A 24,019-nucleotide genomic window follows, 5' to 3' on the forward strand; every position below is an offset into this window, starting at 1 on the left:
TTTTTGAAAAATCGTGAAAATAAAATTTAAAAAAAATCTTTTTTTTTTTTAATATATTTTGGGGACCCCCCAAAATAATTTGGCGACCCCCCGAGGGGTCGCGACCCACGGGTTGAGAACCCCTGCTCTACACTAGGGGTTTTCAACCTTTTTCAATCAGGGCCAACTTTAAAAAAAAAAAAGAATAGGCCTATACTTCCCGTAATCCATGGGTAGCGGAAGTGGCGTCAGGTGTTTGGTACTCTGTAATCGTTACCAATCGTTAGTGTTTTTTGCCAATTATTGGAGACCCACCAGTGGGCCCGTGCCACAGGCTGAGAACCACTGAACATGACCATCCGAACGTAACTCGGTGCATGTCAACGTAGAATATTTAATTTAAATAAATATCAACATAAACTGTTTTGACCTGCTTCTATTTTTACACTTAAAATTAAAAGAATTCCTGATCCAACAGGTTGGTAAATAATACTTTCCTTTTTCCTAATTAAACTAAAAATAAACCAATAAATCAAGACGTCATTTTTGACAGATAAGAGAGAGAAAAAAAAACTTGAAAAACTTGAATAAGAATTATTTTAACCTTTAATTCACTTGCTCCAGAGATCGTCTTTTGACGTCTTATTTTATATTTATTGATTACGTTTCCTAACGCTGTTCTGCAACCCGTTTGTATCGCTCTGGTTGCCTGCGACGGAAGTAAACAGGAAAAAAACGGAAGTGAAAAGTCAGAAGTATTCTGTAGTAGGTTCTATACTCGTGAGTGTAATTTGAGAGAAAAAAGGCAATATTATTGCTTATTGCATCCGCTACATGTTGTTAACTTGTAGGCGTGGCTGTTTTCAAAGTATGAATTGGATTGTTTCGAGACTGTGAAAGTGAAATCGCAATTTCGAAAATTACATCCACAAAAATCACTGTCTTAAAGCATTGACGTCCTCACAAGTATAGTAATACAAAAACCTGTGTTGTGCGTGCATGCGTCTATTAGGATTGCATGTTCAGGTAGCTGTTGAGGTTGGTGATCAGCACTCTCTCCTCTTCCAGATCCACGTTCAAGTAATCTTCTTCATGACGAGAGATGTCATCAAGCACCTCGTTCACCATGTCCTCTGCACACACACACACACACACACCACACACCACACACCACACACACACACACACACACACACACGATTTTTCTTTATCGAAGTCAGTGTCATGCTACCAAAGAAGCTCAGCCCATATGGACTTACAGGCACTATGCTTGTGAGGATATCAACGTTTACTGCCACCTTGTGGCCATCCATAGGAGCTGCGCCAGTCGGAATTGGTCATATTCAGTCATTTTCCCAGCTTGCAGACCGCCATTGTAAGAAACGGCTTATTTTAGCATTAGCTCACAATGTTGATCTTTCGCCAGAAATGTTAATATTTCAATCGCAATGCGATGAAAAATCACAAATCAGATCCGAACGGACAGCGCTCGTAGTTTCAGAGAAAAGAGCGAGGGAAAATCCTGTTTTAAATGGATGCTCCGAGTCTAGATTAACTACACATCCCGAAAACTGAGTAGGAAGGAAGCTTCCATTTCCGTTCACGAAAATATATTTTAAAATATCTTTACATTTTATTTTTTTGAGGGGCACTAGCCAAACAAACAATACATTCACATTGACAATGAATGGACAATTGTACATCATTGTCTGAGCAAATAGACAGTGTCTATTTTACGTCATGATGATGTACGATGATAAGAGCGTCCCTCACTTCACACGGGTGTGTTTTTTATTTCAATTTCTGCTAAGCAGCAAGCTATAGGCCTATATGCTGCAGCTTAGATGATTTCTATTTATATTAGGATACATTTGCACGACTGTAAAGACAATACGGAAGTGGAGAGGAGTCTCCACTTCTGCTTCATCGCTTACTCATGATAGAACTTCCGTTGCTCCAGACTGTATGACGGAAGCATTTGAAAATTGCGAGAGGCAACAGTCTGGCTAATCTAAAGCTAGCAGTTAACTTTTTTTTCCCCAAGTCTGTATATATATGTACGTCGACGCTAGGTGGCGTCATATCGTCATATCCCAAGTCCGAGTATATATAATGGTCTATATAATGGTTGATGCCTACGGAAGCCTTTAACATTGGACCGGTTCCTATAGCAACGCCCCACCGTTCCAACTATGGGATTGCAAATATATTCACAGTGCAAAGCATAGAGTATATATATAATAGAGACTGAACTGGCGCGAAGCTCCGCCCCCCCCAGCTATTCATGTCAGTGGAAGTTGCTCAGTGGCGTTTTGAAGCACCCGGAAGACTGCCGGAAGTCCCTCCCCGGACCTCAACTTTGAGGTCCTGAGTGACGTAGGGCAACCGAGCGCTCAACGTTAAAGCCCAGCTGCACGGGGTTTCCCGGTCATGAATCCACGGGTCCGCCTGTAGTCCCTCCTCCTACCACTAGGACCCAGAGTTTCAACGTTGGAAAGTCTGCCTGCCCCCTTGGTGCAAAGCAGCTGAAAGCAGGATTTTCAAACCGCCATAACTCGGATTCTTGGATCGCTGTCCTTGGTGGATTTTCTGCCATCCACATTTCGGATTTTAATTTGTGCCTTTGTACCGCGACGCTGCCGCCAAGAAAGCTTATGACAAGAGGTTGAGAGTGTGTGCGTGTTCCAATGATACTAACTAGAGTGTGTGTAGCGAGTGTGTGGGAGGCGGGGGCAGGGCAAACTCAGACTATTTAAAGTGAACGCGTATGCTGGCCCCTGGAACTGGGGTTTATGCTAACAGCTAGCGGTAGAGATAGTTAAGAGGTTGGCTTTCCACGTGAGAGACTTGGGTTAGAATCCCAGGCGTTACACAATCAAACAACTGTCCACTGATATTAAGGTCAACTGTGTGTGTGTGACCTGTGTGTGTGTGTCTGACCTGTGTTTTCCTTTTCAGGACTGGAGGAGGTGCTAGGCTCCTCAGAGGAGCAGGAGGAGGAAGGGTCGGGACTTCCAGTTAGGAAGCCGTGGCTGTCCAGCAGCAGCTGGGTGGCTGATTGGACGTCGCCGTCTGTCAGTCTGAGAGCCGTCTGACAGCTGTCTCTGTCGAAGCCCATGTATAGCAGCTACACACACACACACACACACACACACACACACACACACACACACACACACACACACACACACACACACACACACACACACACACACACACACACACACACACACACACACACACACACACACACACACACACACACACACACACACACACACACACACACACACAGGATGTCGGTTTTATGAATGACATTTTTACCTTTTTGCTATTTTGAGTCTAAAACCTAAAACAATAGCTGATCTACAAGCCCACAATGTCAGCAGTTTTTATTTTTTCTTCTTAGGAATAAAACTTGCAAATCCGTTAGTACTGTTGTATAGCCTAAAAAAAAACTAAAAAGCAAGAGTGTAGGTAATTATGTCTTGAGCTGTGCTTTAAAGATGTCTACAGAGGCTGCCTGTCGAAGGTGTAGTGGGAGTTTGTTCCACGCCGTCGGTCCATAGAAGCAGAAAGCTGCTTCACCGTGTTTTTTTGTTGCCATTTTTTTAGACACGTCGAGCAGGCCAGCAGTGAAATGTCCCTTTAACCCAGGGCCGCTAAAGACTACATACTGTAGGAAGTGTGTTAAACAAATTATCGCCACGTGGTTGTTGCCTGAGATTATCCCACTACGGTCAAAGTTTGCACAGCGACTGTACGGACGATTAAATATACATTTCCATGGATTAAACATCCAAAGCAATATGAAAATGCTTGTGAGTGCAGGTGTGCAACAAGCAATACAAGTGGAAGGAGGAGGAGAGAAACAAATAGATAGAGGGAAGGCAAAGTAGAGAGTTCATAATTTTTGTGTCTGCAGTCCACACCACTTGGGAGTCAGGCAGCTCTTCTTGGATGTTTTTAGAGTCCATCATTTAAGGATCTGCTCTCATCAGGAAGAAAGTGACCATCTGAAGAAGAGACTTCACCAAAAAAAAACACCCAACTCAGAGACTCTCACCTGGCATCTAAAAGGTGAGATCACTTTAACGTGTTCATTCACCCATTCTGGGCGGGAACCCCTTTTGGTGTATTAAAGCATCATGTTATACTTTAGCCATTGAAAAATAGCAGATCTACAAGCTCATAGAGCGGCACCGAGTGCCACGCTATGAACTTGTAGCTCTGCTATTTAGAAAAATCGTGAAAATGCCTCAAATCTTTGAATATATATTATTACAGACTACAGAGTGAACATTTTAACTCAAATCTTTGCTTCTGGGGAGGTCCCTGGAACTACATATTTTCAGATGGGGGGTGGAGGCATATTACATATAGTTTTTGGGGTCCTTGACATGAAATATTGAGCACCACTGATACAGAAACATGAGGTTTTTCAGAAAACTGTTGGGATTTTGAAGACAGTCAGTGGTTCTCAAACTATTTCATGTCAAGGACCCCAAATATCATATGTAATTGGCCGCCGACGCCCATCTGAAAATCCTGGGACCCCCCCAAGAAACAAAGATTTGAGTTAATAACATTCACTCTGAAAGAATATATATATTCAAAGATTTGCTCCACATTTTCACGATTCTTTAAAAATAGCAGATCTACAAGCTCGTAGCGCTATGAGCTTGAAGATCTGATATTTTTCAATAGCTAAAGTATAACATAATGCTTAACACACCAAAAGGGGTTGCCGTCCAGAATGGGTTAAATGTTTAATTTAATTGTGTCATTGCTATAGTCAATCAACTGCACTCAAATCCATCTTCTATACCAGTTACAGGGCACACCCAGAGCCTTAATATGAACGACACACTGGCGAATGGCACCAACTCCTCCATCCCCTTCACATCCTCAGCATACGACACCAGTCAGGCAATACTGGTTACCATCCACTCCATCAACTTCATTCTGGGTCTCCCAGTCAACAGCTACGTTCTGTGGCTGATACTGAGTGGAGCTGGTGGGACAATCGCCTCCGAGTTCTTCTATCTCAACCTGATCGTATCTGTGACCATTTCTTCCCTGGCCTCTTCCTTAATCTTTGCATGGCTCTTCACATACGACTCAATTTTGTACATGGTTTGGCACTTTACTTTTATTTTGTTTTTCGTCTTCTATGCCCCGTCGTTCCAGTGTTGTATCTGTGTGGAGCGTTACATAGCGGTGGTTCACCCCGTGGTGTTTCTCAGGTACAAAGCTCTTCGGTACAAGGTGACCTGTTGCTGCGCGGTCTGGCTGACGGGGCTCACGTTCAGCTTGATTGAATATTGGTTAAACAGAATATATTGTTACATCTTCCTGGGCTTTTGCGTGGCGTGCATTTCCGTGGTGTGTTTCTGCTGCATCTCGGTCCTCTGGGCTCTGAAACGGCCTGGACCAGGAGAAGGACAGAGGGACGGTGGGGACGGAAACAACCTGAAGAGAAGAGCTTTTAGAATCATTCTGGTCAGCTCGGTGGTGATGTCAATGACTACAATGAGCTACATTCCCACTACTCTGCTGAATCTACTGAATATCTTCCCAGTTGTTGTTGCTATCACATATGCAATAGCCATGTTGGTAGGGTTTGCTCATCCTTTGCTCTACATGCACAAAGCTGGGAAGCTGCCGTGCTCTCTCCCCAGACCTGTGTGATGCTATGGTTTAAATCTAATCTAAATCTCCCACTGGAGAGAGGAATATATTTCAATGATTCCGCCATTTGTTATGTTGTTGTTTATTGGATTACTCGTGGTAGAAAAAACTGTATTTTGAAAATGGCAATGTAATAATGAATAGAGTCTACTGGACAAGATTGTTCAAGGCTAAGCTCAGAGATAGTCCGGTTTGCTGGAGGTGTGATGAGGACCCCGGTACACTTATTTATGTATTGTGGGAGTGCCCTAGGGTACAGACGTTATGGTGTGCTATTCGATCATGAGAATATAATGCAAATCACAAACCAGGATATTCCTTACACACCTGCTCTCTTTATTCTGGGTGATCCATCGCCATTAAAACACCTCCCCGCACCTCTAGCTGACTGGATTCATACAGCATTAATGGTGGGCAGGAAAATCATTGTTAAGGAATGGAAGTCTGAGGTTTTGCCTCCAGCACATGTATGGTTCACTCAGCTTGGTACTGTGGCTGCTTTGGAGAGGTTATCCTTTAAGATGAATAATCAGTTGGATAAATATGATTCGAAGTGGAACGTGTTCCTCAGTCATGTTGCAGGTCCTTGATGTGATCCATGGTCAGGCAATGCCCTTTTGATTGTTTACTGTATTAGATACATATGATACGGTTGATGATGCTGCGTGTTTGGTCGTGTAAACTAATTTAAACTTTTAATTTGATTTATTTGTATTTTTATCTTGTCTATCCTAGTTTTATATTATGTTTCTGTGTTCATACATAATGTCCATGCATACGTATTCTGTTGTTGTTGCTTGTGTTCGTTTTTCCTGTTTTCTGTATTTGTAAAAAATCCAAATAAAGTACTGATCATAAAAAAAGAAAATGGCATTGTAAATATTACATTATTGTTCATCGTAGGCCTATGCCTTTTTGGAAAAACGTTGTTTCTCAGGTTGAATGCGTTATTCATTATTGTAAAGTGCACAATAGCTGAAATGATCACTCATCAATTCATCATTTATAATATGGCAACATTTTATCATGAGCATTAGTGTGGACCAATTATATGAAGAATTGAAGATAGGTTGAAAAGTTGTCCTTTAAGTTTAGACATGGCTTTGGTGTGGTTTGGTTTAATAACTACATTTAAGTGTAATAGTGGAAGGATTAGGATATCCACCAAGTCATGCTCTGACAACAGTTATTGACATTTCCTTTATTAATGCTGTATGACGGATTAATCTCAATCTGTTCTGACCTTTAATTCATTATCATTACATACATGAAGCATTGTCTGACGGATTCAGATCTAAATAATATGACCTGTTTGTTCATGAACCTTTGAAGAATAAAGGCTTCGTAATTGTACCTCCATAATCCATTTCCTGAAAATCCTGCTGAAAATAGTCCCATTGTTTGTTACCGAGTTTGTTACTAAACAACGACACAGAGCAGATGAGCCAGATGGATGCAGCCGTGAAACTCTTGCATTGGCCTCAGTTTCCCAGAAGCCCTTGCAAGCCAGTGATAGGTCAATTTCCGGTTACGTCATCATAAAGCGTCGTCCTCGTCACGATGTCCGCGACGAGGCCGATATGTCTTAAAAGTTATCAAAAAACGGCGAATTAAACAAAACAAATGGCGGGTTTAGTGGGTTTGTCAGGGAAACGGTTAATATCCCCGCTGTATGCAAATCCATTATTTCCTTATTCCTTACAAGATCAGAAATGTGGTATGATCATGGCATTAAGTCAGTCAAAGATTTGTTTGACGGTGGCACATTTGCTTCATTTGAACAGAGTGCTCGAAAGTACGATCTACCCAGAACCCACTTTTTCCGTTACTTGCAAGTCCGTGATTTTGTTCGTCAAAGATTTACTAGCTTCCCGACTATACCACCTAATTCACCCGTAGACATACTCATAGCATCAGCTCATCTTAGTCTTAAGGTAATGATATCATTACTGAGTCTATACCTCATTATTTGATCTTCATTTACCCTCAACCACTGCTTATAAACATCTTTGGGCCCCAAGACCTGGAGGAGGATATCTCTGACGCAACCTGGGAAGCCATTATGGGTCGTGTTCATACTTCATCAATATGTGCAAAACATGGGGTGTTGCAATGTATTTTGGACGCGCAAGGTTTCCAGCTGACAGCGACAACCAACCAACCAATCAGGTCATAAATGTGAGTTAATATCAGCCAACCTGAGACAGCTTCTCTTCGCTGACCACTTCTCCTGTGTTGTTATTGGTCACCTCGCCCAGGTTGGTCACCTCGCTGGCCTGGGCGTCTAACAGGATCTGTCAACATAATCACAACAATAATACTTTAAGAGCTTCATAGAAGAAAGACGTTTAGAACAATGGGCTAAAGTGTCTTTTTTTTGTCAGCAGTCTAGTCCCATTATGATATGACATGTAGCCAACTAGCCATAAGACCAGAGAGCTCAGTCTACTGTCATTTACTGAGTTATAATTACACCCAGTGCTTTGAAAACCAATCCCGATACCATCCCAATAGGCCTATCTCACAGCCATTCCACGCCCCCTTTCCAGACCTAGTGGTGTTGACGTGGCGACGGTGACGTCACTCCATAGACCTACATTCAGAAGCCATGAACGCTTTTTCTGATGGTAAACTTTATTCTATTTGTTTTAGCTGTCTTACCATCTTGTTTTCTTCATAATAATATTGGTCTTTTAACATTTGGAAACGGCCTTAAATGGTGCAGAGAAAGCAGGTAGGGATGTAGCTCTGGTCCATAGCCTTTCTCATGGACCAGAGCTACATCCCTACCTGCTTTCTCTGCACCATTTAAGGCCGTTTCCAAATGTTAAAATGTAAAAGACAAATTATTATGAAGAAAACAAGATGGTAAGACAGCTAACACAAATAGAATAAAGTTTACTTTCAGAAAAAGCGTTGTTTATGGCTTCTGAATGTAGGTATTTTAACATGTAATGTCTATGGAGTGACATCACGTCAACACCATTAGCTCAGAAAAGGGGGCGGGGAAGGGCTGTGAGATATGTATATGTAGAAGCACCCTAAAGTCTTTGCATCGGCTTTGTGAAGCCGGTATTTCTTTATAAATGTATCTAAATCGTTTCCACTAGTTTCACCAGACAGATCTCTGATCATCTAGGAGAGAACCGGAGTATATTGCTACTTGAGATAAAAGCATGAAACAGTTTATTTAAGCTCTCTCACTCGAGAAGCACCTAAGGGGTTGCCGCCATCGCGTGGCATAAACACCACAAGATGGCGACAGGCGATGATCTCGCCTAGGCGATTCTGATTTGCTTAATAAGCTGAGGTTCCCAGAGTTTAACATCTTGCAGAGTTATGAAATCACGATATTTCCGCTTTTTTAAATAAATAAAAATAAATAACAAAAATAACGAATGTTAATAATTTCTCCGTATATTTCAGTGGAGTTATTCGTCATATCTGCCCTGTGCATTTTTTGATTACCAGGCAAACAGAATTTTATTCTTTATTCATATGTTCCGATGTTCAATGCCAAAAACACAATTAAATCGTTAATAACAAATATGTGTGTAACAATGTATCGTCAAATTTAATTAGTAATCGTGACAACCCTACAGACAGACAGACAGACAGGCACATACATTGTAAGCAGTGTTGACATCTCCGTCAGCTTGCTGCAGAGCCCTGGCTGCGTCTCTCCGGCTGAATCCCATGGAGGTGAGTGAAGCTATGGCATCCATCCTGGACCTCCTCTTCTGCTTCTCCCTCTGCTTCAGGTCCTCACGCTCCTACACGCTCGCACGCAGTGGTGGGAAACCATTTTTGAGGGGCGCTAGCCCCTCCTATGCACAGCTTTGTGTGTAGGTGTGTTTGTAGCACGGAATGTAATGATTTGATTGACTGATGTATGATAAGAGCGCCCCTCACTTCACACAGGTGTGATTTTTACTTAAGTAAAACTATCGTTACTGCAATATAGAAATATACTCTGAGTGTGTGTGTATTACCTGTCTCCTGGTAGTGATGTACCCGACAGATGATTGAATGTCTCCCTCGCACGCCCTCAGAGCCAGCCTGCTCTCTCTCTCACTGAAGCCTATCAACATCAACTGACTCATCTTCTCCGAGTCATCACTAAGCCTGCTGTAGAGCGCCTCCACCTGGAATACAATGGAATAACCACTATAGAGAAGCTGCCACTCTGAACCCCCCATAAAAACACCCTGGACAACGCTCCACACCTAAAACAGAGGTTCTCAACATTTTGGGCTGGGGATCCCCAAAGATACTTTGGCCATGTCTTTAAAAAAAGGTTTACCTGCTTGGCCTGGGCCGTGGCTCAGCGGTCCAGGCACCTTGGCCGGTAGTCCCCCCCCCATCTCTCTATCCATTTCCTGTCAGCCTACTGTCTGTCCCTCTATTAAAAAATAATATAAAAAAAAGGTTTACCTGCTGTAGTTTGGCTCTGGCCAGAGCGTCATTTCCATCGATGTAGGACAACAGACTTTGCAGGAGGTAGAGGCGTAGAAACAACACCTCCTCTTTACCTGTACTCCCCTGAAACACACAGAGGAAATTGTAGCGTGAACTCAACTGTCTATTGTGATGAATCGTATCGAATACGGAGTCGAGTGAATAGTTCCATCCAGTGATGTGCTTTTTTTGAACGCGCGACAACAAGAATAATTATGGTATTCTGTCTGAGAAAAGCTAGACTACGGCTTTTGAAAACATGTGTGTTTCACCTTGATGTTAATGAGGCGTGTGTACTGCGTTCCGTAGCACTGTGTGAAACACTCCTCGGCCCTGTGGAGGCGGAGCTTCCCGTCATCCAGACAGGACAGCGCTTCCAGAGCGCGATAGCACCACACAATGTCCAACTGCAGTACTGCATAGTTGTCTACTGTGTTCAATAGAGCAGAGTCACACCTCCTAGACGACACATACACGCACGCACACACACACCAGTGAGTGACTACCTTTTTTCACTGATGAAACTTAAAAAAAAACTCAGCTCTGATGACTAAAACTATGACTAAACAAATATATTGACAATTTCTTATTAAAAAAAACGTTAGGGAGGGACGAGTGGAGAAGAGATCCAGTAGAACCAAGACTTGCTCGGGGACACCATGACTTGACGACACATAGGTTGGTTGGTGCGGGATTGATAGCGTTATATAAGTTATAGAGGCCATTTCACATAAATATGAAAACAGGTGAGACTTGACATTAGTCCTTTGATGTGAATCAGACGAGGGCATTAAGCAACTAGTCGACTGACTAGTAAATCCACTAGTCAACCTTGTTGGTACTAGTTGACTAGTTGATAAGAAAGATAATAGACTAGTAAAACTAGTAAAAATGACTAGAAGTGAATGCCCTAACTCAGACACATTTTCACAAATACTGTGTGTGCGTGTGCGTGCGTGTCATACCCAAAGTGCTGGTCAGCCTGAACCAGATGACACAGAGCATCATCGTAGAGCTTCCTCTTCATCAGAGCGCGACCTTTCTCATGTAGACCCATCGCTACGATCAAGGCCTGGAGACACACACAGGTTTGTATTACTACATACACATTTTAGGACACATTAAAGTTCACAACGTGTCAGCCATCGAATCCAGCACGTTGTGAGATTGTAGATCTGCGTATTTTTCCGGTGTGTGACGCAAAACAAAGTATAACATAGGAAAAGATTCAGGTTGTAGTTTTAAGATTATATTTAAAACTAAATTTCCCTAATTGTAAATCTAACTCTTCAACCATCACCATCTATACACACACACACACACACACACACACACACACACCTTCTTCTCCTCGTGGGGGATATTCAAAGGGTTTCCTTTCTGGTCAGCGATCTCCAGGAAGGGGGTGGTGCCAGGATCATCAGTACCGTCTGCAATAACACACATATTACATTTGTCCTTGGCACGAAAATGTTTGAGAACTACTGATTTAGAACCATTTGTAAAATCGGCCTCGGGATTTAACTTTGGATGCCAAGTATTAACACATATGATGCTAAAGACGGGTATACTCGTCCTAAGGTGCCCTCTGGTTGATAGGGACGATTGCTGGGGCCTCGTCTGCGCGACCAACCACATTAGCGTGTTTTAGCCACGGCCTTTGTACACTCTTTTCTCGGAAACTACAGTATACAATACTGTCCGTGGTTTTGAACAGATTGCCGATGTTTGGAGGTCATTTCTGATTATCCGGTGATCGCGATTGGAGCATTGGCGTTTTCTAGAGCAAGGATGGCCCTCGCCTTAGCTTGCTAGCATTGGTACTATTGCTCATCCAAAACCGGACGCGGGTCATAGTGGAATTGCTTCTCATCACGTGGCACCCAAGCACCACCACTTTCGTCCACCAGGTGACATTCATTGTGTAACTTAAACATCCTGTCGGTCATTATTTTTCAACAACTACCGCCGCGTCATACATAATCCCTTGCATAATCGTATACCTTAGATGACAGACCTCTCTCAGACAGGACGGTGGATCGTTCAGATAGCAGATCTTACAGACCTCTCTCAGACAGGACGGTGAATCATTCAGATAGCAGATCTTACAGACCTCTCTCAGACAGGATGGTGAAGGCGTTGCTGGTTCTCTGCATGTCGTTCTTCTGCTTCTTCTTCTTCTGGTCCTCAGAGATCTGACGCTTCCTGTCCTCTTCGCTGACCTTCAGGACCATCACCTTGCTGTTGTTCTTCACCGTCTGCTCGTCCAAACGCAGATCTACAAAACATACGCACCACAACGCCACTCTGAGCTTCAAGACCATGATCTTACCGGAGTTTCTAACCTTCTGGTTGTCTACTATCACACAGTGCCAGGATGAAGTGATCGGTTAAATGATTTTTTCGTCCAAATCATAGGAAGCTCTGTGGCGTGCGGCCGCCCCACACACACCTGGTACACGCTGACTCCAGGACTGAGCGCTTTCTTTTTCTCCCACATGAAGACAGTGTGTGTGTGTGTGTGTGTGTGTGTGTGTGTGTGTGCGCGCTCTCACCAGCTGACAGAGTTCTTCCGTTCAGAATCAGTTTGATGTATTTCAGTCCGTATTCCTCTGCGATCCTAAACAACAACCAGAGAACAAGAGATTTCCTTTTGAATTGCTTTCATGACAATTCATTGACAATCTTTAACATGATTTAGACCTGACGTCGATATTTAAAAAATATCTTCTAAATCATGACAATTTTCTGAAAAACCTCATGTTTCTGTATCAGTGGTGCTCAATATTTCATGTCAAGGACCCCTAGAATTATATGTATTTGGCCACCGACCCCCATCTGAAAATATGTTGTTCCAGGGACCCCGACAGAAGCAAAGATTTGAGTTAAAAATGTTCACTGTGAAAGTATATATATATATATATTCAAAGATTTGCACGCACATTTTCACAATTTTTCAAAAATAGCAGACCTACAAGCTCGTAGCGCGTAAGCGCGCCACTCGGTGGCGCGCTTCGGTCGCGCGCTATGAGCTTGTAGATCTGCTATTTTTCAATAGCTAAATTATAACAATGTTTAAACACCAAAAGGGGTTCCCGCCCAAAATGGGTTAACACGTTGGATCCGTATGACCAGTATACCTGTCCTATAAATGAATGACGGGTACAGATGACGAGCAGGCTCGTCTTGAGGCGTTTGATATCGCTATATGACGTTGCCTCGCTGTGTTTCATTTTTGGAACCGATCCGGTTGCTATGCACGGTTGCCAGGGCCCCGCCCACAATGCAAAAGTTTCTCAATAGCCGTTAGCTTCCGTTTTAGGCCGCGCCTTTGCAAGCTTTTTTCTCGGAAAACGAATGCACTGTCCGTGGTGATCAGCGTGTGTGCGTGTGTGTGTGTGTGTGTTTACCTGTCCATGACTTCCTGAGCCAGAACGTCCAGTTTAGTTTCCAGGTAATGCTTCTTTTTAGCTTCCTAGAAACAAAAACAATCTTTAAATTTGTACTCTTTATTTCCCCCCAAAGATCAAATAAAAACAAATCTATCACAACTGAAAACATTTGTTGGGTCAAGTTCAAATCTATGAGTACTACTATTGATTAGTGAAACATTGTGAGAGGAGTCATCACTAACGCTGCGTTTCCTATCCTGGTAGTTCTCAGACATTTTCATATAAACCCCCCCCAAAATGTATACAGTATGTTGTCCACAGACCCCCATCTGACCAGGTGTGTCAGGCAGGCCTGGAATCTCATCGGTTTAGGGGCAGGGCCTAAAACTGCAGTTATTATTACAAACCTAGTAAGGGTTTAGCTTGCCACAAGCTGGCAAAATAAAATCTCACGACTGAAAATATTTGTATGGCCAAGTGGCCATACAAACATTATCGCTGGTCTACATACAGCCAACCAGGTGAAGAAGTCACATACTGAGGCTTTAAGGAGTTTAAGCTTTGCTTTTATACAAAAGTATGAAATATCACATTTAGACTATTTAGATTTCATGAAATGCTTCTGAACATATTGCTAGTTTGACCACTACAAATGCTTAAATTAATAACCAAAAACAGATCATCTACAAGCTCTCAGACGCATTGAGAGTTTGTAGATTGTCGTTTTTGCTGAGCAACTCACTTCCATAGAAGGCATGCTGGCTTCTATGGAATCTAAATGACTGAAATCAGTCGTGGTGACTGAGAACTTGAATCCATGCATTTTCTTCTTTTGGTGTCCAGTCCACCCTCTAGAGTCTAGACCAGTGGTTCCCAAACCTTTTAGCTCAACACCCAAAAGAGAAATTAGACGTTTGCCCGGGATCCGAACTAGTGAAAATAGCAGATCTACCAGTTCACAAAGCATGAAGTCCATATGCCAGCTCTGACAGTGTGATGAAACCGGTGTCCGGAAACGGTCCCAAATGTTATGGAACCGATTCCTGGTTCCTCAATGTTGGATCCGGTTAGGTTAGCCCTAAACTCAGGCAGGGGTGTCATGGGGTATCTGAAGGTGGGGGGTGGTGAGCATGGCGAGGGGACGATGCCCGCGCGCCGGATGTTTTATATATTTGTGTTCTATTTTTAGCCTATTCCCGGCCAAAATTCCCAGGTAGGCATGCTTTGGCTAGGCAAAAATGGCACAGTCCCCTTTCAATCAATCTTAAATGGGCCAATAGGCTTTCATATAGGGGAAACAGAGTTGTCGCTGACTTCCAAGTGGAAAAAACAAACAAAAAAACAGTCGGGTGGTCAAAAGTGGGGGGGATTAAATCACAATCAATCTGTGAGAGTGGGTGTGTCGCGACGTACTCACAGTGAATGGTGGTGACGATGTATTGTATAGTAGTAAAAGTACTCAGTACCTTCTTGTAGTAATAGTATAGTAGTAAAAGTACTCAGTACCTTCTTGTAGTAATAGTATAGTAGTAAAAGTACTCAGTACCTTCTTGTAGTAATAGTATAGTAGTAAAAGTACTCAGTACCTTCTTGTAGTAATAGTATAGTAGTAAAAGTACTCAGTACCTTCTTGTAGTAATAGTATAGTAGTAAAAGTACTCAGTACCTTCTTGTAGTAATAGTATAGTAGTAAAAGTACTCAGTACCTTCTTGTAGTAATAGTATAGTAGTAAAAGTACTCAGTACCTTCTTGTAGTAATAGTATAGTAGTAAAAGTACTCAGTACCTTCTTGTAGTAATAGTATAGTAGTAAAAGTACTCAGTACATTCTTGTAGTAATAGTATAGTAGTAAAAGTACCTTTCTGTACTCTCTAGGTAGTAGTAACTCCAGCGTGGCGACGTTGGTCTCTCTGTAGGTCTGGTTTCCTCTTCCTCTGTGAACGGCTTGAGCTCTGATGCGCTCCAGAGCGCCCCCTACCTGCCCCACAGATACACACAGCAGCGAGGCATAGCGCTCTGCTAGCTCCTATCACACACACACACACACACACACACACACACACAATGGAGTCTAGCTTTTACACAGCTGCATGTGATGGAGTCTAGGTTTTACACAGCTGCATGTGATGGAGTCCAGTTTTTTTACACACCTGCATATGTTGCAGTCCAGGTTTTGTGTCTTCAGTGAAGGGAGGACTCCATAACTCAACCTTCTCCTGTTTGAGATGCTGTTTCAGCTTAGCTTCAAGATTCTCCTCCGACATCACTACCGTCACAGAGAGAGACAGAGAGACAGAGAGAGAGCCCGATTCATTATCTAACGCAGAAGTTCCCAATGTGTCAAACAGCAATTTTCTTTTTTTTTCTCATCACCTGCACATCATTTCTTGACAGAATGTATAGCTCATAAGTCATAACATGTCTAAGGTGGATTTTTATGAAACAAAAGCTCGGCAGATTGAAAGAGGATAATTCAAGCCTGGCCTAGAGCTGCAATGTTGGTGAGTTTAACGTTGTTTAATACAAGCAGATCGCAAACGCAAATTGGATGAATGGGGAGTCAATGGAGGGTATTGCAATGCAACTCTAGATTAATCCCATCATTAAAAAAATCTAGAGTTGCAAATTGCGTCTAGGGAACAGCTATATCCCCCCCAATGACCACTGGTGGTCCCTGGACCACTGGTTGAAAACCACTGAGAGCCATTAAACACTGTTACTGAACAAACACTATGATGAGTACTATACTATCACAATTTAGAGAAAACCTGTTAAATAGCTCGATATATTAATTGTGTAATGTGCGTTTAAATTGGAGGCAGCGCACGCGCACACACACACACACACACACACACACACACACACACACACACAGAGAGAGAGACGAAGGTGACAGACAGACAGACGGAAACACAAAAACACAAACAGACAAAGAGAGACACAAACACAGAATGTAGCGACGACTAGCGACACAAACACACAAGCACGCACATGTCACACACAGTCTTCTGGACTCCGGACACCCACGGCCACACGCACATACCGTGTACTTGGTTGGGTGGTTGTTGTTGTTGTTGTTTTTTTCCTTCACGTCGCTCATACAGTCACTGACTCACTCTTCTGCTTGTTGTTAATGTTTTGGTCACGTGACGTTACGTACTTGACGCATATTTCTACGGCGGCCGGACGGGGACAAACCTAACTCAGCGCAGATTTAAACTGAGTAAAGTTGTGACTGGATCTTCGCAGATGACTCAGCAGTCAGCACTGTCTGCTGGTCTCGGACAGGAACAAACTGCAGGTTGAAAAGGCCCTTAAGTTATAGTGTGGTACGAGGTGTACTTCCGTAGGATGTCTTTGCTAAAATTGATTGTTTTGCTGTTTTGGCTTTTATAGGGGACAAACTGTCAGAAAATGATGGGGTTCAAATTTTCCCGACCCCCATCCCTTTATAGTAGGCATCTGCCAGACAATTAATGTCCGATTTTCATAATATTAGTGTTGTTTTGTAGGTTTTCAAATATTCTACGTTGATTTCTTACACTTAAGAAACGCTTAAAGTAGCCAGAATAATATTTTCTGACTTTTGGCTAGGGTCTTTCTTCACCCGGGACCCCCGGACTCATCTCAGTACTCATTGATTGATTGATTGATTGATTGAAATATTTATTAACAGTTTGCAGAATTACAGTACATTTCAAGCACAAACTCAATACAAAGACTGTTAACTGTGAGTGGACGAACCAATTAAGCATTACACTTGTTTACAAGAGGGTCCACCATGTTCAATTCATCAACTCATTACATTCCTCGCTCTGTTTGCCAGTTGAGTATGGGTCCCGACTCCCCAGCATTTAGAAACTGCCGGATGCACACTCATTCAGAATGTGAACCTGGACGTTTTGATTCATTCGGCTAAACACTGGCTATGGCCAGATTTAGCCCAAGGAGTGTTTTTTTGTGCAAAACGTATGCTTGGAATGGATTCAGAATCATTGAAAACTTTTTGCTACTTAAAGCATAATTACATTTTGAAAATGTTGCCGGCGGCGAGGGCTACCAAGTTTCAGAAAATGCCAAGAGTGAGACCTTAGTGTCTTAATGTGTTCGACGCCGCCCACCGGGCGGCCGCGGAAAAAAAATGGCCTTTTTTAATGTCGATTTGGCCTTTTTTAACATTGATTTAGACTCTAAATCAATGTTAAAAAAGGCCAATTTTAGAGGAATACAGACATCCCACCCTAGAGTGGTGCAACTCCGTGTGGGGGTCCCCGGGGGGGGGGGGGGTCAGACCCACAGGATAGAGCCCAGGGTGCCGGACCGGTTCCTGCGAGCCACCCCGCGTCCGAAACGGTAGAGAAATGACCCACTACTGTACTGTACTGTACTGTACTGTACTGTACTGTACTGTACTGGCACACCCGAAATCATCATATATACAGTTAATATGTGCATGTGTGTTTGTGTTTGCGTTTGGTTGCGCACAGGTGGTGAAAAACCACCACGCTGTTTTCGTGCTCAGACCCAGCCAGCCAGCCAGCCAGCAAGCCACACACATAGTGCTCAGACCCAGCCAGCCAGCCAGCAAGCCACACACATAGTGCTCAGACCCAGCCAGCCAGCAAGCCACACACATAGTGCTCAGACCCAGCCAGCCAGCCAGCCACACACATAGTGCTCAGACCCAGCCAGCCAGCCAGCAAGCCACACACATATAGTCCATGAGCCAGACAAGTTTTCATTACGAAATGAGTGGGCAAAACCTTACCTATATTAAATTGTTTAGAAGGTCAATATAAGTAAATTAATATATGATAACACTTCCACAGGAGCAGCTTTTTCATATTTATCACACATTTTGTTATTTTCACCTATATACATGTGAATAGGATGAAAAAACTTAAGAACTAGTGATCACCATGAAACTTCCCTAGTAGGCCACATTGAAATGCTCTGATGTATGATTACATCTATCTAGAACACTCTAATATACACATTCATATTGATACAGATAGGAGTATTAAATAATTAATGCACAAAATCTCTGTACGTGCATACACACGTCCATCTAGTAGACCATGGGTTTTCAACAGGTGGTCCGTGGACCACTGGTGGTCCGTGGAGGTATTGCATGTGGTCCCTGACCATGCATTTAGTAATGTAGGATTTGTTGATTTTTTTAAATGTTCTTTCCACTAGTTGAGAAACCGTGAACTGAATGACCTGGTGACCTATGATGAGTCCATCCATGTCATTTACTGACAAGTTGGAGTTCAAGAAATTCAACAGAAAAAGGGAGTTAGAATCTCAAGAAAGGGGAAGTGCACTGAATGACCTGGTGACCTATGATGAGTCCATCCATGTAGTCATTTACTGACAAGTTGGAGTTCAAGAAATTCAACAGAAAAAGGGAGTTAGAATCTCAAGAAAGGGGAAGTGCACCGGATTGTCTGGTTGAGTCATTATTATTAGGACATTTTACCAGTAGTAGTCAACGGTTGAGAAACAGTGGGATGTTGTATACACATGGGATGCATAGCAAGTGTTAAGTTACAAAAGCACTAATCTTAGCCCATATCCCCACCCAACACAATAGTGGTCCCCAGGTTGATTTGAAAAAATGCATTGAATGAGTAGTGCCCATGACGCGGGAACGAAATTCATTTTCTAGGCACTTTTTCTGGGGTCCCAACACGGCCTATAGTTGATTAATTACATGAAAACAATGATTTATTGTATTACAAGTTTTCTGAAATTGTATATTTAAATATGCAAATTAGGCATTATATAGGTAAATATGCCTGATTTTGCATGACTGTCAATTGAATATTGTATTGACAGAGTCAACATTCTTATTTCATTTTGTTAACATGTCAAAATCAAAGGTTTTAAATGAGGGAATATTCAATGTCCATATAGTAGCCAATGTATCATCTAACTATAAATGCAAAGTCTCTGTGTCTGTACAGCTGTACGTCTGTAATACATGTAACACCAAAACCGTTCGCCCCACCTACTTCAAATTCGACACACGCGTTCTACACCCCCACAGGGAGTGCAGTGCCCGGTGTTGAGTTGGTCGGACCCATGGTTGTCCAGAACCGCCACAAAAGGCCTCTGCCCGGGCCACAGCTGACATCACAAGGCCTCTGCCTCTGCAACTCCATATTTGGGCATGCCTAAATACGGGTTCGTCCCACCGACTTCTGACATCTGCATAGACCCCATATTTGGGCATGCCTGACAAAGATGGGCATAAAAGGTGATACCGCTGACATCACCATGACTTGACCAGCTCAACAGAACGATGAATTGGCTAATAGATGGCAGTTACAGATCACCTTTTTTACATGCCAATATGCCCAAAGGTACCCGAGCCTATACTGCAACCGGATGCGTGACGCACAACAACGTGCATAGAGAGCTGAGTCAGACAAAGCACGAGATGCACGCCTAAAGCTGCAAGATCTGTGGTTGGTGTCAATGCGGGATGCACTCTCAGTCCACGACCACGCATCACCCTGTGTCCAACCAACATCATCTATCCATTCACTCTGCCCCACCAGTTTTCAGTGAGACCCTGCTTCGGCATGACTGTCAATAAGTCTAAGGGCCAGACACTAACGTGTTGGGGTCTTCTGCATGAGGAACTTCTTCAGCCAGCCTGGTGTCGAGTTTTAAGCATATATGAAAGTATTGAATAAGTAAAATGACTATTCCAGTCAATTACCCATACTTGAATTATGCAGAAAGGTGTGATTATAGGTCTCTACACAATAATGGCTCAAACGTTTATCATATATCTTTGTAAGAATGTGTGTGGTAATATAGGGGGCCACATATTCAATGCATGATAACGACCACTAAGCTATGTGTCTGCAATGGTTATCATGCCAAACTGTGAAGTAGAGATGCACAACAAGTCAAAAACATCACACCAGCTTTGCCCACCGATTTGATTCTATAGCTATGGCCCTGGCTCGTGTTATCACACTATAATAGTGTTTCTGATTGTATCTCTAGAGTTACAAAACGTACAAACACATGTTACCACTCATATTAAAGCTTAGAATGGTGAGCAGTTTTCTATAGCCATTAGGAACATGTTGGTTCTTAGCACACACTTCCAAAATGGGGATATTTGCAAGCCTTATTTTAAATTTCTTAGATGTGTGTGCAAAATACTGCATTAAAAGCCCATTTAAGCATATATGGAAGTTTTGTGGAAGTAAAATAACCATTCCAATCAATTCCCCATATTTGAATTATGCAGAAAAGTGGTTTCATTGGTCTCTGCACAAAGTAAGGTTCAAAAGTTGATCATATATTTGTTGTCACAATTTGCATGTGGCAATATAGGGGTGCATGTACTCAATGCATGATAACTACCACTAAGCTGCTAGTCTGCGATTGTTATCATACAAAAATGTGAAGTAGACAAGTACAGCTAGTCAAAAATTCAAACAAGAATTTGCCCACCCATTTCGTAATTAACGCGCAAATTCTGGCTCATGGACTAGTGCTCAGACCCAGCCAGCCAGCCAGCAATCCACACACACATAGTGCTCAGACCCAGCCAGCCAGCCAGCAAGCCACACACATAGTGCTCAGACCCAGCCAGCCAGCAATCCACACACATAGTGCTCAGACCCAGCCAGCCACACACATAGCTCCGTAAGGGAGTGGTTACACCACTCAAAAAATCTTCAAAAAACTGAAGAGGCTACTGGAGATTGGAGAACCTGATTTGGACATGATCTGATGCAGGACAATGTCACTATGACAGAAAGAGAAGATGGGTCTGGCCACATTCATTCACCCCATAATCTCAGTGGAAATTATTATTATTATTATTTTTAATTTCCCCATGCCCACACATCTGTGGTCTCTCTCTCTCTCTCCCCCCCCCCCCCCCCCCCTCTCTGAACAGAACTATAACGACAAGTTGCGATGCGGCCCCTCCCCCTTCACACACACACACACACACACACACACACACACACACATACACACACACACACACACACACACACACACGACTTTGTCCCTATAATGTGCGTAGGATACTGGCACCGTTCCTCATATCACGCAAGAGACGCCAGTCACGCCACACACCAGTATAGAAGAGAGATAGTCACTTGTGACTTACTCACTTAATGTTGTAACTTGTGGAGGCTATATTGTCTTCCATGAAAAATATTTCGATGCGATGTTAAACTCTGCATGGCTCATTTCCATGCGTCACAGTCAGGGACCCTGCTGACGATTTGGTGGTCCACTGCCTGGTTACCCTTCTACTGCATATAACAGCGCTGCATGATCTCCTGCAGATCGGCTATTTTGCCGTTTGTGAGGACGCACACATGGGCGCGCGTTATTACGCGGCGGAGCCGCGGAGAAAATTGTTATTATGATAGCCGGCTTGGCTTTTTTGGCACATTTTATGCCCCCCTCGGCGTGCGTATTGTGCGTGCGTGAGAAATGAGAGGTGTGGCGTGGTGCGTGGTAAAAGGTCAAATTGCGTGACTCTCACTCTCAAAGCGTGAGACTTGGCAGCCCTATGGTACCCCAGCTTATTATGCTAATTATAAAAATTGCTCAACATATGCAAGTTAGCATCCGGCAATTTCTAAAAGCTGGGGACCCATACTCAACATTTCTAACATAAAAACGTAGGGTACTCAAAACGTCCAGGTTCACATTCTGGCAAGTAGACTATGTTGCAGAACAATGTCAAATTAGATCATAATTGAAGCATAAACGTTTTTTGTAGCTGGGCTCTGATAACAAAAATGAGTAGTAGCTAATACCAGGGGTCTTCCACAGGGGGTCCGGGACCAGTTTTGGCCCTACTCTTGCACCCATTTCTGTGATTTTCTAACTATTTTTGATTAATATTAGAAATGTTGTGTATGTTTTTATGTGTCTTGGGTGTATGTATTGTACTTTGATTGTTTATTAGTATTCTCAGTATTATTTATAACATTTTGTGTTACACAGTTATAGTGTTGTAGTCGAGTCCACCTAAAGCGAGTCCAAGTAAAGAACAAGTCCGAGGGGGTGGGGGGGAGGATCGAGACCGAGTGTACTCCAAAAATGTACTTAAGTACAGTACTTGTGTACTATGTCCACCACTGCAAGCTTGAATAATTTGGCCAGTCTGACAATTATCATCGGTCACTTGAAATACCTATCACAGTCACAGTAAGGGTTCGGATAAATTGAGAATCTTATGAACACTCAGGTAGAACATAGGATCACACTTTTTGATTGCCTGCAAATTTAGTCTTTCTTTTCTGCTCCTGCAGATGAAACATGGAGTCTGCTCCACATCATCACAGTGTGATGCCCAATTTACTTTCATTTAATAGTCATCTCCTCAATCCTGCTAGTTCCCTCTGTCTTAGTGAAGGTGTTAGAGCAGACATCTCAATTGGAAATTGTTCAAGCTAACCTGCCGAGAGCAGACGTCGACAGAAATGTCGACGTGTCGTGAAATGTCGCTGACAACTTTCTCAAGAAGTGTGATCTTCTGAGGTGGGAATGTTCACAGGTTTAATTTGGTCTGCCTTTCATTATTTTCAAGGAAAAAGGCTAACTTTTGTCAACTCTCTGCCTTTCAATTGCCCTACTTCAGGGCAAAAACAAATACATCATGTCATTGATTAGTGAAGTGGTTAACGCTATTACGCTAAACTCCAGTTTATTTATTTGGTTTTACTGGAACAGGAGCAGAGCGAGGAATGTAATGAGAACTTATTGGCACAGGGGTCAGTCCGGGGGGACCCAGGTGAGGAAACACCCCTACCAAAAGTCAGTATAAAGATTCACTTTAAAAGTTTAGGAAATCAACTCAGAATGTTTTAAAACAGGGGTGCCCACACATTTATGATGTGAGATCTACTTTCAAAATGAACAGCTCAACAAGATCTACCCACTGAAAAAATAAGTGTACCATTGCTGAAAATAGTTTAAATATATAATGTACCTGGGGGGGCTTTGGAATTATGACAGGCAGTTTCTGCTGTCAAAATATGTCCCCCCCGTATTTAACCTAAACGCCCAATGCATTCTCAATGGCAATAGCACAAACTTTGGCATGCTACTAGTCCTACATACTTACACCTAGAAACCCCATTCAAACCTATTTAGGTTCATCTTACAGTGGACATGTTTGCCTGAAAAGAAATCTTTGAAATGTTTCATAGTTTTAGAAATATAGTGCTTTCAAATTTGAGAAATTCACAATGGGGCTCAATGGCAGATATTGGCACGTCAAAAAAGCACTTTCACCTAGAAACTCCATTCACACTTTTTGAGTGGTGTAAACCACTCCTACAACTGGCTTTGTTAGTTTGTCTGTCTGTCTGTTCGTACCAAAAAATGAGCATGGTTGCTATGGTCACCCAGTTCACACGGGTGTGATTTCATTACGACAGACATTACGTCAGACCACAGCTGATCAGTCTATATAAGACCTTACACCACTCAGTTCACA

At 42.7% G+C, this 24,019-nt stretch overlaps 2 protein-coding genes across 2 annotated transcripts in view; one reads left to right on the forward strand and one right to left on the reverse strand.

Moving 5' to 3' along the window:
- Positions 1 to 16,680, reverse strand: nub1 (negative regulator of ubiquitin-like proteins 1). Its single transcript, XM_079489435.1, has 15 exons — positions 16,565 to 16,680; positions 15,672 to 15,787; positions 15,380 to 15,547; positions 13,539 to 13,603; positions 12,684 to 12,748; positions 12,242 to 12,406; positions 11,470 to 11,558; positions 11,094 to 11,200; positions 10,401 to 10,587; positions 10,105 to 10,212; positions 9,663 to 9,815; positions 9,297 to 9,443; positions 7,869 to 7,964; positions 2,920 to 3,106; positions 1 to 1,112 (listed from the first exon to the last, which is right to left on the reverse strand). The coding sequence occupies exons 2-15, from the start codon at positions 15,783 to 15,785 to the stop codon at positions 988 to 990; spliced, it is 1,776 nt and encodes a 591-aa protein (XP_079345561.1). The 5' UTR covers positions 15,786 to 15,787; positions 16,565 to 16,680; the 3' UTR covers positions 1 to 987.
- Positions 15,904 to 24,019, forward strand: part of LOC306912955 (lipocalin-like) — a 14,080-nt gene continuing 5,964 nt past the window's right edge. The window contains exon 1 of the mRNA XM_079489437.1: positions 15,904 to 16,022. Within this exon, the coding sequence (XP_079345563.1) occupies positions 16,017 to 16,022 (6 nt within the window). The 5' untranslated portion in view covers positions 15,904 to 16,016. The remainder of the gene's footprint in view (positions 16,023 to 24,019) is intronic.

This window comes from Electrona antarctica (assembly GCF_951216825.1).
Source record: "Electrona antarctica genome assembly, chromosome: 20".
NCBI lineage: Eukaryota > Metazoa > Chordata > Actinopteri > Myctophiformes > Myctophidae > Electrona > Electrona antarctica.